The following is a 14745-nucleotide window of genomic DNA, read 5'->3' on the forward strand; positions in this document are numbered from 1 at the left end:
CTACATTCACAAGCTAAAGGACCATTATTACATCTGAGACCCCATATTTAGATGTCATGTGGAATCAAAAATTACATCTTGTTGCAGTTGTGAAGGGGTTTAATCCTGAAATCCTAAGGGGACACATCTAACCAAGTCTCTGTCAGAAATAGTTCCTTCAGTATAACAAAGCTACAGACCACGTCACTGCAGGGTGAACAAGAACTAATACCAGTGCCAGAGGTGGCAACCAATATACTATGATTTCATCACATCCAGTAGGCACAGTCAAAGCTGAAGACGAACAAGTTACTTACCTTCGGTAACGTTTTTTCTGGTAGATAAAGTATCTGCCTGTGGATTCCTCACCTTGTGAATATCCCCCTGCGCAGCAACCAATCGGAAACTTTTGTAGCTCTCCAAGCCGGCGAGGTCGTCGACGACGTCACAGAGGGTACGACTCCGCTCGCGACCCCGCCGACGTCACTGCATCCATAATAGGGCCTCGTCGGCGTGATGACATCAGTTCCGCCCTTTTTTCCGTGCCCCCGAGGCACACGGACAGACCGAAATAAACAGTAATAGTATACATAGTACACAGTATTCAAACCAACACACAGTGTGAAAACAATGCAATATGCATGAATATATAATACATCCATTTAAAAAACATTCAAATATACACATAGCAGGTATAGAAGTGAAGACAACGGGGAGGTGGGTGGGTCAGTGAGGAATCCACAGGCAGATACTGTATCTACCAGAAAAAGCGTTACCGAAGGTAAGTAACTTGTTCTTCTGATAGATACATCTGCCAGTGGATTCCTCACCTTGTGAATAGAATCCCACAGCAGTCCCCACTCCCGGAGGAGGGTGTCCACTCTGCTATACCAAGAAATCCTGGAGGACAGAGCGCGCCAAGTGGCCGTCCCTCCTCACCTCAGTATCCAAGCAGTAATGCTTCGCAAAAGTGTGGAGGGAGGCCCAAGTTGCGGCTCTACAAATATCCTCTACAGGTACACCTCTAGCCAAAGCAGATGTTGATGACTATGCTCTAGTAGAATGAGCCCTTATACCCTCTGGAGGTTCCTTACCAGCCAGGGCGTAGCAGATCTTTATACACAGGATAATCCATCTCGATAGCGTGCGCTTGTGCACCACTTTCCCCTTCTTACAGCCAGCAAATCCAACAAAAAGCTGGTCGTCCACACGATAGTCCTTAGTTCTATCGAGGTAAAAACTCGCCGCCCTCTTAGGGTCTAAGCGGTGAAGCCGCTCCTCCTCCTTGGAAGGGTGAGGGGGAGGATAAAAGGTAGGAAGGGTAATGGACTGCCCCAGATGGAAGGGAGTTCCCACCTTAGGCAGAAAAGCAGCCCTGGTCCTAAGTACCATTCTCTCAGCATGAATGGTCAGGAATGGGGGTTTCGTACTAAGAGCTTGAAGCTCACTTACCCTCCTTGCTGAGGTAATTGCAACAAGGAAGATCGTCTTAAAAGACAGAAGTCTCATGGGACACTTGTGTTAAGGTTCAAAGGGTGAACCCATCAAGTAGGTCAAGACAAAATTCAAGTCCCGTTGAGGCACAATAAATGGAGTTGGAGGGAATTTGTTGGTAAGACCTTTTATAAAACGTAATACAATAGGTGACTTAAATAATGACGGCTGGTCGGGCAAACAAAGGAAAGCCGACAAGGCCGACAAATAACCCTTTACAGTCGCCACGGCAAAACCCTGCTGGGCCAAAGAAAGAGCAAACTGAAGTATGTTAGACAAACAAGCTCTCAAGGGGTCAATAGATTTCTCTCCACACCAGGAAACAAATTTGGACCACCTACAGGAATAGATTGACTTGGTGGAAAGACGCCTGGCCGAAAGAATTACATCCACCACATCAGGCGGGAGAGAAAAGGAATTCCGGTTGCCCCGTTCAATCTCCAGACATGAAGGTGTAAGGTCTGGAGGTGGGGGTGTAGAACCTGCCCCTCCATCTGAGAGGAGTTCTGCCCTGAGAGGGAGACGGAGCGGCGGGCACGAGGAGAGGTGGAGAAGATCTGTGTACCACACCCTTCTTGGCCAATCCGGGGCGACCAATATAACTTGGGCCCGGTCTTGGCGAATCTTCCTCAGAACCCGAGGAATCAAGGGTATGGGAGGAAACACGTAAAGGAGTTGAGAGCCCCAACTCAACTGAAACGCATCCCCCAAAGCTCCCTGCAACGGATACTAGAGACTGCAGAATGAGGGGCAGTGAGCGTTCTCGCGAGTGGCGAACAGGTCCACCTGAGGAGTTCACCACGTCCGGAAGACGTGACGAACCACCTCTGGGTGAAGCCTCAACTTGTGGTCGGCTGACAATTGCCGACTGAGACTGTCTGCACGAACGTTCAGAACTCCGGCCAGATGATTTGCCATCAGACAAATCTTGTGGTCCTGGACCCAAGACCAGAGACGCAGAGCTTCTCTGCAGAGAAGATGCGACCCCACTCCTCCCTGCTTGTTGACATACCACATCGCAGTCGTGTTGTCTGTCAGGACCTGAACCGACTGACCGCGAAGGGAAGGGAGGAAGGCCTTGAGTGCCAAACGAATCGCCCTTAATTCCAGAAGGTTGATGTGAAGCAACCTTTCCTCTGGAGACCAAATACCCTTTATCTCCAGATCCCCCAGATGAGCACCCCACCCTAGAGTGGAGGCATCTGTGATCACTGTGGCAACCGATGGAGGCAGATAAAAGGGCTTTCCTTGTGACAGATTGCCCTCCACGCTCCACCAAGACAGATCCGCTGCAGTTTCTCTGGAGATCCTCACAGACTCCCTGAGACCTCCTTTGTGCTGATACCACTGCCTGCGGAGGCACCACTGGAGCGCCCTCATGTGCCAGCGTGCATGGTTGACCAGCAGAATGCAGTAAGCAAACAGACCGAGCAGGGGAAGGACCTTCAGGACTGGAACAACAGCTCCATTGTAAAACAAAGGAATCATTTCCTGAATGTCGAGAATCCTTTGAGGAGGAGGGAATGCCCGACAAACAGTAGTGTCCAGTACTGTCCCTATAAACAGGTTGCGCTGTGAGGGCACCAGGTGAGAATTGGGTACATTTATCGAAAAACCCAACCTGTACAACAACTGAGTTGTCTCTTGCAGATGATGGAGCACCTTCTCTGGAGACTCTGCTTTGATCAGCCAGTCGTCCAGATAGGGGAATACAGGAATCCTCGACCTCCTGAGATGGGCTGCCACCACTGCCATCACCGTGGTGAAGACTCGAGGCGCAGTAGTAAGACCAAACAGAAGGACCGCAAACTGGTAGTGTTGCGACCCCACCGTAAAACGGAGATACTTCTTGTGCGACTCCAGGATCGGGATATGAAAATACGCGTCCTGTAAGTCGAGCGACACCATCCAGTCTTCTTCCAGCAGCGCCTGAAGAACCTGCGCAAGGGTAAGCATCTTGAACTTCTCTTGTTTCAGTTAAAGATTCAAGATCCTGAGATCCAGGATTGGGCGAAGCCTGCCATCCTTCTTGGTAATCAGGAAATACCGGAAGTAGCATCCCTGACCCCTTTCCTGCTCTGGAACCACCTCTATCGCGCCTTTCTTTAACAAGGTCAGAACCTCCTCATGAAGGAGACGGAGATGTTCCTCTGAGCAACCCCTTGACAAGGAGAGTAAGTTGGAGGAAATTCCCTGAAGGGAAGAGCATACCCATTTGCCACAAGATTGAGAACCCATTGGTCTGCAGTGACCGATTCCCAATCCCGCAGAAAATGGGAATGGGGAATCTAGGGCTGCTTTGCAGCGGCGATAGGAGGAGAGGTAGAGGAAGAGGAGGGTTGGCGACCTCGTGGACGACCTCTGTTTCTTCCTGTATAAGACTAATACAGAGTATTTTGTTGCTGCTGCTGTTGCTGCTGACGAGGCTGCCCTTGCGAACAAAAGGAAGAGTTCCCGAATCCTCTGCATTTACGAAAGGATCCTCTGGACTGGGTCTGCAAGCCAAGTGATCTTGCCGTGGCCTTACTATCTTTGAATCTTTCAAGTGCGGCATCAGCCTTCTTAACATACAGACCCGTACCGTCAAATGGTAAGTCCAACAAAGTAGCCTGCACATCTTGAGAAAAGTCTGAAGACTTCAACCAAGCTCCCCTTCTCGTTGCCACTGCAGAGCCCATAATTCTAGCCAACGAGTCCGCTGTATCCAGGCCACTCTGAATGACCTGGCGCGCAGCAGCTTGGGTATCATCCAAAACCTCCTGAAAATTCTTCCTGTCAGACAGTTTTGGCAGCAACAGTTTAGAGGAGTCCATCAAGGTATGGATATACCTTCCCATCAAGCAAGTTGCATTTCATGACTTCAGTGCCATGCTCGCTGATGAGAACACCTTCTTAGCGGACTGGTCAATCCTTTTTGACTCCTTGTCAGCTGGAACCTGTGGGAAAGCTCCTGAAAACTTCTTTGAGCAAGCCGCCTGAACCACAAGGCTCTCAGGTGAAGGGTGAGCTGACAAAAATTCTGGATCCTCCGGTGCCACTCTATATATCCGTGCCACAGTCCTAGAGACTGCAGGTGCAGACAAAGGTTTTCTCCAAACCTCCAACACCGGCTCCAGAATTGCCTCATTAAATGGTAACAAAGGCTCAGTCACAGAGGATGGAGAATGCAACACTTCAGTCAATAGATTGGACTTAAATTCAGTGGTTTGAAGATTAATGTCCAATAACTCTGCAGCTTTTCTCACAACTGTGTGATATGGGACTACCTCCTTAGAAGGAGCATCTGAACCAGGAGAAAAATCCCACTCAGGGGAGACATCAAGACCACTTGCATCTTTTAATTCCGCAAAATAGTCCTCAGAATCAGGAAGTTCACCTTCCTCCATGTCCTTCTGATAGCGTGCCTCTTCCACAACTCTTTGGGCCTCCCTCCTGGAGCGGATCCTCGGGACTGGAGTCGATGGATCCACAACCAACTCCATCGGATTCGGAACAGGCGTCGAACACGGATCCGACTGCGCTGCTAGCGCCGAACGAGGACGAACAGGCGGCGCCGGAGATTCTTGACGATTCCAGGACGGCGTCGATGGAAGAAAGGGCATAAATGGAGCCTGGGCATAAGCCTGAGGGACACCCAAATTAAAGGCAAGAGGACCCATGGGGCCCGCAGGCGCACCAGAGGGGTACATTGCCCTTGCAAAGACACCATACATTGCGTTTAGATTGTGTGATGGTCTTGGCCTGAAGCCGGGAAAGGGGGATAATTTCCCGGTGCCGGCTCCGAAGCCACTGTACCTGGAGTCGTGCCCGTTGGTGCCGACAAAGGAACCTCTTCAGGCTGCTCCTGATCTTCTTGCTCTGGCTCGGCTTCACCCGGATCCGAAGAATGAACCGAATCCGATGGAGCCGGCGTCGGTGATCGAGAGACTTCGACTTCAGGATACACTTCCTTCTCTGGCTAGACCGGTTTTGAATGAGAAGGATAGACATCACTACTGCGAAGTCGAGGAGAAGACGACTTCGGCGCCGGTTCCTTATCAGAGTGACACCTTGAAGAGTGCTTCTTTCTCTTATGTCTCTTCGACTTCGAATGTCCCGACGACGACTTCGAGCCCGACCTCGATCTTCTTTTACTCGCCTTCTTACTCTTCTTCATTTTAGCAATAAATAACTTCGCTTCACTTTCCATTAATGCCTTAGAGGTCATCTTCCTGCAACACGCACATCCATCGACGTCGTGATCGGAAGACAAGCACCATACGCACTCCTCGTGCGGATCAGTGATGGACATCTGCTTCCCACACTCCCTGCAGGGCTTGAAACCAGATTTTCTCCCAGACATCTTCGAAAGGAAACGAGAAGAACAGACAAGAACAACTATAATAACAATGTTACTACAGAGAGTCCCAAGAAACCGTTGGCGTCGACGGCGCGGAAAAAAGGGAACTGACATAACGCCGACGAGGCCCTATTATGGATCCAGTGACGTCAGCGGGGTCGCGAGCTGAGTCATAACCTCTGCGACGTCGTCCATGACCTCGCCGGCGTGGAGAGCTACAAAAGTTTCCGATTGGCTGCTGCGCAGGGGGATATTCACAAGGTGAGGAATCCACTGGCAGATGTATCTATCAGAAATGGTGACACTGAAGAGCTGTAGCTTGGGAAATTAATTAGATACCTGGAGGATTTCTCATAACATGAGGAATATGTTGGAGATGTATCCATCAGAAAAAGTAGACTAGAACAAGATCTTTCTCCTAGGAGTGGACACATGTCATTTTGTAAAAGGTAGGCTGTTCTAAAGCAGGTCAAGGAGTAAAGAGAATAACATTTATAAATTTGCCATTTTTAGTGCTTTCTTTGTGTAACAGTTTAGAAAACCCCTTTCCAAATTGGCGCAAAACATTTTTACAATAGACTCTGTATTTGATAAATAAAAGTTTTGTGATGCAGTATTAGTATTTTCTTATTTGATCCATGAAGAGTAAGTACCATTTCTCTCCCATGACATTTCCAACCTTCATCATTACAAATAGCTTGTTGAAAACCTACTTACTCAGGCTCAATATCTGATTTCATTATCTGTAAAGAAAAAAGAAAAAGAAAATCTTCACATATGAGTTACAAGAACATGAACATAATCTAGCCGCTCCATTCAGTGAGTGTCCCCCTTACATGGTGGGGCAACAATTTCATTATGTAAGGATGCTCTGATTTACATACATTTTCCAAAAGTGCACATTTAGATTTCAATGAAGCAATGCAAAATGGAATAATTACACTCAAAGAACATCACTAAGTGTTTGAAATGCTTCTGTCAAAAAAGCAGCTAGTGACAGTTCTGTATGTACCTATGACACTTTTTCACACACTAAGTGAAATTAAAATAGTCAAATGAATAAGAACTTTGTAAGGTGAAGCAAAACGTATTCTCTGGTAATGTTGACTTATTTGAATTGGTTAAATATTTGGCAGTTAACCACGAATAACCATTCTGAATGTGTCAAGGATCCAGGAGGCTAAAGTAAGAAGACAAAGACTGGTGGAGGATTTTCATTCTCCCAGACTGGAAGGAGATGCGGTATGTAGGGTCAACCCTGGTTTGACTCCCTTCACAGAAGAAATAGACATGGATACGATTACTGCTGGTCTGGATCGAAAGGGGGCACCTCAAGTCTTTTGACTGATGAGTCTGATACTAAGTTGTTAGCAAAAGATGGAGAAAAGGCAGAAAGGAGTGTATCTGACCAGAGTTGATCTGAAGAAGAAAAAAGTGCTGGATGCAGAGCCTTGTTGTTTTTGCCATGACAAAGATCTGTTGTGAAGCTCCCTAAAGAATGAACATTAAGACAAGGATGTCTTTATTAATGAGTCACTTATGTTACTCTATGAGGTTTCCACCTTTTTGGTTTCAGATTCTTGCATCTCAGAAAAATGAGAAGTTGGGACTCGAAGATAAAAAAAACAATGCTAAATCTTTGGATATCTTTTGAGTTAGTCCTTGCAGCTCATTTTTTGTTTACACGGAACAGCACCCTGTTTGTACTATGAATACAAAGACAAAAGCCCACAGCAGAAGACCAAGGTTTAGCACATTAACTTCCTCTGTTTCGTAAGTTGTTGTGGTGCAACCACTCTCCACATCCACTGCCAAGCATGTCTGTTAAACGCAAAAATTACAAAAGTTTACGGCACCGTCTGCTCCTCCGTCCGTGTTCGGGGAAAACGATCATCAAACACCCGCCATTCCCGGAATTGTTCCTTTGATCCAAGGAACAATTCCGGGAATGGCGGGTGTTTGATGATCGGTGCCGTAAACCCTATCAGAGGTATTACGGCAGTGCCTCACACTGCCCTTGGTAATATAAACAGACGCTACCCGGCATCGAGTTTATACCCATCTGAAGGAACTGTTGGCGCATAGGACATACCACCGCCCCTCGGGGGCAAGAACTATCGTACGCTCTGTCTGCGAGCATTATTATTCCCCATACACGGAGGAACGTATTTGGATTTCCGTCTTGAATACTACACTACATGAAGGTACTGGACAGTCGGGTATTTGAAAATACATTTCATCTGCACCTACGGTGAACACGCAGCCTTTCCCTTGAATTAGGGGACTGAGACGGTGAAACTTTTGCCCTGACGAAATTCCCAAGGCACGAAAGGGAATGAAACGCGTTGGCTGTGCCTCTGTATTTTATAAAGAAAGAAAAGAAGAAACCAATAAAGAAGGAACAGAAGATCTATAAATTTCATGAACTTTTTCTTGCTAATCATATTACTGAGTGCACCTCTCAAACTTTTGTAATTTTCCCTGTTTGAACTATGTTTTGTCATGATTGCTTTAAAAAAAAAAAAAAGTACCTTGTGCCCGTACTGCAATTCTGCTCCTGCTCTCCTCTAAACAGGAAGCACAGCCAGGTCCCACTGACCAATCACAATGCAGCGCAGTGATTGATAAGCACCCAAGTTCCCCTGTGCAATCAGTGTTGTGATTGGTCTGAGCGCTGTGACACGGCGCTCAGTCAGGGGCTGGAGGTGTGGGCATGTTCTCTATGCAGGCTGTAATGCAGCCTGCATGGAGATCAGGGAAAGTGCGCATTACGGTTTGGGCAGCCCGAGAGGCCCGACCAAGAAGTCATTGTGCACTTAGGAGTGGGCAAACCGCTCCTCCCCTACCCTGCTCCCAGAGCACAGCAGCCCCTCCCAACTGCAAAGCAGCACGAAAAATAAAATGATAACACAAAGTTATTATCATTCTAGGTTTTGTGCTTTGCACTGCTCAAAAGCAGAGGGGCAATGTTTCTAGCCATAGCAGAGGAGCCGCCACTGAATGATTACTCTGACATCAAGAGCTAGACAAGGTAGACAGTGCAGAGTAACCTGTATTTTTAGGCCACTCCCTCACATACTGGTCCCAACCATACCCCGCAAGCATGGCCTGGGAGCTTTCACCTGATTCACTGCATATATGAATCTTCTTGTTCTCCTTATTTCAATTCAGTAACGTGGTCTCCATAGTTGTTAAAGCGGTCTAATAAAAATCCCCAAGTTGCTACATCCTCGGCTGCCTTGTCGACATGTAAGGTCAGATGAATGTGTTGTTTCTCTACCACCCCCATTCTAGAACATCTTTGATCCATTATGTCTGTGGAACAAGGGACCCCACCCACTCGATTGCAACCCGTCATTTTGCCAAAGAGGCTTCTTAGGGATTTTCTGTCCCTTCGATCAGGCAAATACTCCCAGCAGACAAGCCCCGGGGTTAAGGGGAGTTTTTACTCTTTCAACTATCTCAATTCTCAGCACCACCTTCGCTCTAGAACCTGTAAACCTCTGCAGAGTCAGGTGAGATGCAGAAAGGAGGCCCCCTTTGCCCCGCAGCAAGTGCATTTCGCTGCCTCTGTGAGATCTATCTTTTTTAACCTGGACGGTGTCATGTATGTGCGATGCAGATAGTTGAAATGCAATAATTTAAATAGGCTGTCGCAGGATACTATATGAACCAGCCAACAAGCATGGTCCCATTCTCTGTCTAGAAGTGGCTCCCCAATTCCACCTCCCATGCTGCCCTCACCTTAAATGGGTGTTCAGTCATGGAACAGGGTAATCATGTGTCTGCCCTCACCCCATCGTAGCAAACCCCCTAAAATCTGAGAAGGGAGCAGTGCTTCCGGAAAGTCATGCCTTACTTCCTCCACTGTGTTCTCCAATTTAACATTTTGCAGGTAGTAACCCGTTCCTACCTGAAACTTATCCTGCGCTTCCTGATAAGTGTGAAAGGTCTCTACCGGGTACAGATGCCTGGCCTGATGAAAGCACCCGGCTCTGCAATCGTCTATGAAAATGTCAGAGTCTATAGTGTGAAATGGTTTGAGATCCCAGAGGCACGGCTCCCTATAAAAAGGGGCTCTGTGGAGTTTATTTACCCATTTTAACTAAGTTTCCCTTATTGCAGTCGTATGCCTAACCAGATAAGGGAGCAAATGTTCAGAAAGGCCTCCACTCATCAATAAGCGTGCCAATGTGCCTGGCCCAATCATACCATGTAGAGTCTCTTTTACCAATTATCTGAGCCCAACAACCATCTGGCGGCGTGCTGTAAATGTACTGCAAAACAATAAAGCTGAATATCTGAAAGGGCCAAAACACCATTCTCCATGCCTCTAAATAATCGACAAGGCGCCCCTGCTTCTCTTTCCCGCGCACACCATCGAGATTAAAAGAATGTTCAGTCTCTGGAACAGGCTCAGACAAGGAGGATACATTGAATTTTGCACAATGTTCAAACAAAGTAGAATAAAAACCCTCTTGGCGATGGCCGCCAAGCCCATAACCAACAGTGGTAATGTATTCCAGAACTCCACCAATCCAGCAAGACCCTGAAGGACTCTGTTCAACTGCTGATAAGAGGCCACAGTGAGAATACGCCATGATACCTAGGTAGGGGAAGCCCTCCATTTCCCAGCACATTGCAGATGCACTTTAGATGCCCCCCAACCACCAAAGCAGATGTTTGTATCGGAAAAACAAAACTTAACACCCACTGGCACACATACTTTTCTACTTTAGTAATCAGGGGCTTTTTTCACTCTTTCCTGCAGGACCTACCATGTCTCATATGGAAATCAAGGGTTGGGTATATCAGTGGAAGAAGCACTGCCCCGAAAAGAGCAATGCTTCCACCACTAAATCTTATGGGACTTGGGGAAGATGGGCCGCCGAGTTCAAACAATCTAGCAGCAGACGGAACTAAAGCTTCACCACCAGAAACGTACCGGTTTGCAAAATCTAAGTGAAGTTAGAGATTCAAAGGTTTGGTGAGGCCAGAGCCCCATCCATGTTCAGCAGTGCTCCCGCACCACCAAACCCTAAACGAGATGAATGGTTTATTGTAATGTAATGAAAAAATATATATGCCGTCTTACCACTGTGGTGAGGCCCTCATGGACCCACTTTGGTTTTCCACTTAGTTTTACATTTTACACATTTTTGCAGCCCTAGTCTTAGTCCGGTTACCTTTTACTGTTCATATTTTTGCAATATGATTTCAAGTAACACTGCACATGCTGCTTGGTTTTAGACAGCCTTTCCTGTGACAAAATCAGTACAACACTTTGTTCAAGGCTAGGAATCTAGAATTAGATATCCTAGTACATACATTGACCGCTCAGAGACAGCTTCTAACATCTGGACACATCATTGCATCATAGCTGTACAAAGTGGTTTTAATATATAAACAGTGCCCCGTCCTTTTGTGGGCCAGAGGGTCACTCCAGCCATAATGGTCCTGGGACGACTGTTGTGTTCAACATGCAGCTCTGCCAAAGCTGATGCTGCAGAGAGGAATTGCGAATTCAGCTCCAGGCTGAGTAATTTTGGTTTGAGGCTATCCTAAGAGCGTAGGCAAAGGGTACACCCATTATGCCCTCAGAATCGGAGTAGAGCTAGGTAGGGATATATAGAAATGTAACTGCCATGGTTGGACTGTTTACGCTTTTCACCATGTTCATAACGCTGGTTAACATGCTTTGTTCTATCTGCCAAATTGCACCTCATTCTGTCTATGAAAAAATAAAATAAAAACAATAAATGTATTGAAAAAGTACTGCATATTTGTCCTATGTTTTACCAATGGCATGCATGAGTATAAAATGAATGCGGTAAGATCTGTTTCCACGATTCTCTTAGGGGATCAGAGGGTCATGTCCGAGGTTGACGAAATCACCTAATACCCTGATTGGTGTAAGGGTTCAGGTGCGCTAGCTAGGGATTGGGCCAACGGTTTCTGATGGTGTAGATGGGCTCAGTCCCTGCATTCTGAAGTCCTGTTGTCCTAATAAGCAGTACTACATTTTCTTAGTGAGAACCGTATAAAACCGCCACTTGCAGCCCAGCTCAAGGATATTTGGTACTCTCTTAAATTGTACCTACTACAAAAGGGTGAAGATAAGAAACAGTGAGAATAGGGAGAGGATTGTGGCAATTACTATGGTGGGTGATAATTTGTGGGTTCAGGCCTGAAAGCAGGTCACGTACATTGCTGTTTGACTACAATTTGCATTATGTTTTATAAAAGTAACTGTGATACGAGGGTGAAGGGCTCCGGTTGCAGTTCAGTAATGCATGTCAGACTATTACAGTCTAAGCCTCTGTATCTACTTGATTGATTGGTACATGACCATACAAGTTGTACTCAGTTCTTAATTTGGGCAAAGTGCAAATAAAGATTCAAAAACGATACAAGGGATAAGACAGAGTATTAGGCTTTAAAGTATAAAAAAAAGTGGATTGCTGCAACTTCGCATCTGAGGTTGTAATAAAGCACTTAAGGTCTGACTCAATCTAATGAAGGCCCGACGCCATCTCAGATAATAGAAGTTGCCATCTTTTCCGATTTAACAATGGAAGTCGCCAAGTTTGCTTTTTTATACAGTCATTGTAATGTCTGCCATTAGACGCAGATGTCATCTGACCTTTCTTAGAACTATAAAAACGTTAAGCCATTCGATCAATGACACAGATACAACACTTAACGCAACAATTGTCTGGGTTAAATCTCTACTTTTCTTCAGGTCAAGGTTGAATAAGAACACGTACAGACATTTAGCTGAAATGGTGTAGTCGGAATGAACATTCTTTTACATTATATGTTCATAAGGAAGCATCTGAGACGCACACCTTGACGCAAATCATCTATGTAAGAAAACATGTCAGAAACCCCAATTTTTTTTATAAAAGGACTACCACTGGTGAGGAGAGGTCCTTCACTCAGATTATCATCCGAGAATCTGCCAAAGACCATCTCACTTACTGCCAGCACACTGCATTTCACAGATGCCATATCTCACCTGAAGCAGAGTTCGGAGGAAAACCGAATTGCAGCGTGTCTGACCTTTTGCGGGGAATACAGTCTTCACACCTCTGCTGATAAATGCAGCTATTGCTGTCGACAAAGTATGGAATGTGTGTCTTCTCCATAAGAAACTCTAGACAGCAATTTGCTCTGCCTTCCATGCTCTCTTAATGTAGTGCATAAAAGTAGATGTTAGCGTGTCAAGTTCTAGATTACATTTTAGATGACATGTTAATGTTAGAAATGTTCATTTCATTCATGTTATTTATAACATCCTTTTTGCTGGTTTTCTAATATTTTGTGTAGTTGTTTTAGATGTACTGAGAAACAGATTATTCTGGTAGCAATAGATATGTTTTACTTAAAAGTGTTCATACTTCTTAGTACAATTGTATGTGATACTGTGAATGACGGAATAAGGTTTGTTACTGTTAGTATGGTGCCCCTGATCCCTCATGGGATTTTTAGTAACCCAAAAGCAATACTTCTATTTCAATTACACATTAAATAGTGTTCTGCAATAACATATCCTTCACATGCATCGCTGATGCATCGAACCAAGTTCACCCGTGGGTGGGAAAGAACACCTTGCAGAGCTACACCAAAGTTGTAACTTAAGCAACAAGGTAGAAATATTTTCCTTATAGATCTGTTTGCCACTTTAAGTGTATAAATATTAATCACCCAGGATGATAGTAGCTATACAACCATATGCATATGAGCCCCCATTTCAAAGTGAAAAGTACTCCAGACTATCCTGGGTGGCACTTTTGTTTTACAAAAAAAGTGTTTTGGAGAACCACCTTGTCTCTGATGGCTTTGATCACCTTCTGTGGTGGCAGTGGCCCTTGGGAGGTGTTTGAGATGTCCTACTATATTGTTCTTCTGTTCTAGGCACATTAGAAGTTTTCAAGAGACGCAGAATGAATAATTGGGGCGTATCTGAGATTTCTTTGTTTTTCCAGCCCTGATGCAGAGCTAAGTCTACAGCTATTAACATGTATGATGGCTCCCTTGACATTGAAAGAAGTCGTATTAGAGAGAAAGTCTCAGCTTCAAAGCTCCCGACAGTGAAATAAAAAATCATAGCCATCAAAAACAAAGAGAACTGCAACATCAAAACGTCACCAGTGATATTCTCAACTTAGAACAAGTGAGAGGACAGTGTTTATGTTGCCTTAGCTGTGATAGAACCATGGAGCTAGCACATAGGCTGAGGTGCAGTAATAGCTCCACAAATCACTTTGCTGGATTGGTGGCTGAGTAAGACAGGCATTTTTCCTATGCTTTCCATGTAGATCCAGCTTAATGCAAAGGTAAATTGCCTTTGCTTACATCAATGTCCTAAATGCTGGTATCTGGCAAATGTCACACCTTGGCAGTGTGGCTGTCGGAAAGACAAAAGTATGTGCTCTTCTGATAGAGACCTATAATCGAATATTCCCCAAGTGTCAGGCTGGATCCGTAAACCTTTGAGCAGTGCCTCTGCGCACCCATAGGTGGCGGCATTCAGCTCTGCACGGACACTGTTCTGCTCCAGAAATGGCATGCAGGGCCTCTACAGGCGCCTGCCCAGAGAACTGATGTCAGTTCCTTTCTTTCTGTGCCACCACACATAGATCCATTGCTACCTTTTGTATCTGAAAGACCGGTTTTTTTTCTTAAATAGTTAACTTTTTTGTGAGGGAAATGTAACCTAGCAAAACCACAGATTTTAAACTCTGTAAGGCCCATCTCTAACAAATGTCTGTGACAAATCCTCATCAGGTGTGCCTGTGGATCAAGGCACAACTCTAGGCCCTGCAGTAACTGACCACACACAATAACCCCAGCAATGTTGCTGAGGGTGGGAACCAGAGGCACAGGGCCAAAGGGCGAGCCAGCCTCCACTATCTCATGAATACACAAAA

The 14745-nt window shown here is 45.7% G+C and overlaps 1 protein-coding gene across 9 annotated transcripts in view; it reads right to left on the reverse strand.

Annotated features, from left to right (window-relative positions):
• RBM44 (RNA binding motif protein 44) overlaps positions 1-14745 on the reverse strand; it is a 1911902-nt gene that overhangs the window by 633923 nt on the left and 1263234 nt on the right. For all 9 annotated transcript variants that reach the window (XM_078681327.1, XM_078681325.1, XM_078681323.1 and 6 more), the window contains one exon: positions 6530-6555. In XM_078681327.1, the coding sequence (XP_078537453.1) occupies positions 6530-6555 (26 nt within the window). The remainder of the gene's footprint in view (positions 1-6529; positions 6556-14745) is intronic.

This window comes from Lissotriton helveticus, chromosome 3_1 (genome assembly GCF_964261635.1).
Source record: "Lissotriton helveticus chromosome 3_1, aLisHel1.1, whole genome shotgun sequence".
Lineage (NCBI taxonomy): Eukaryota > Metazoa > Chordata > Amphibia > Caudata > Salamandridae > Lissotriton > Lissotriton helveticus.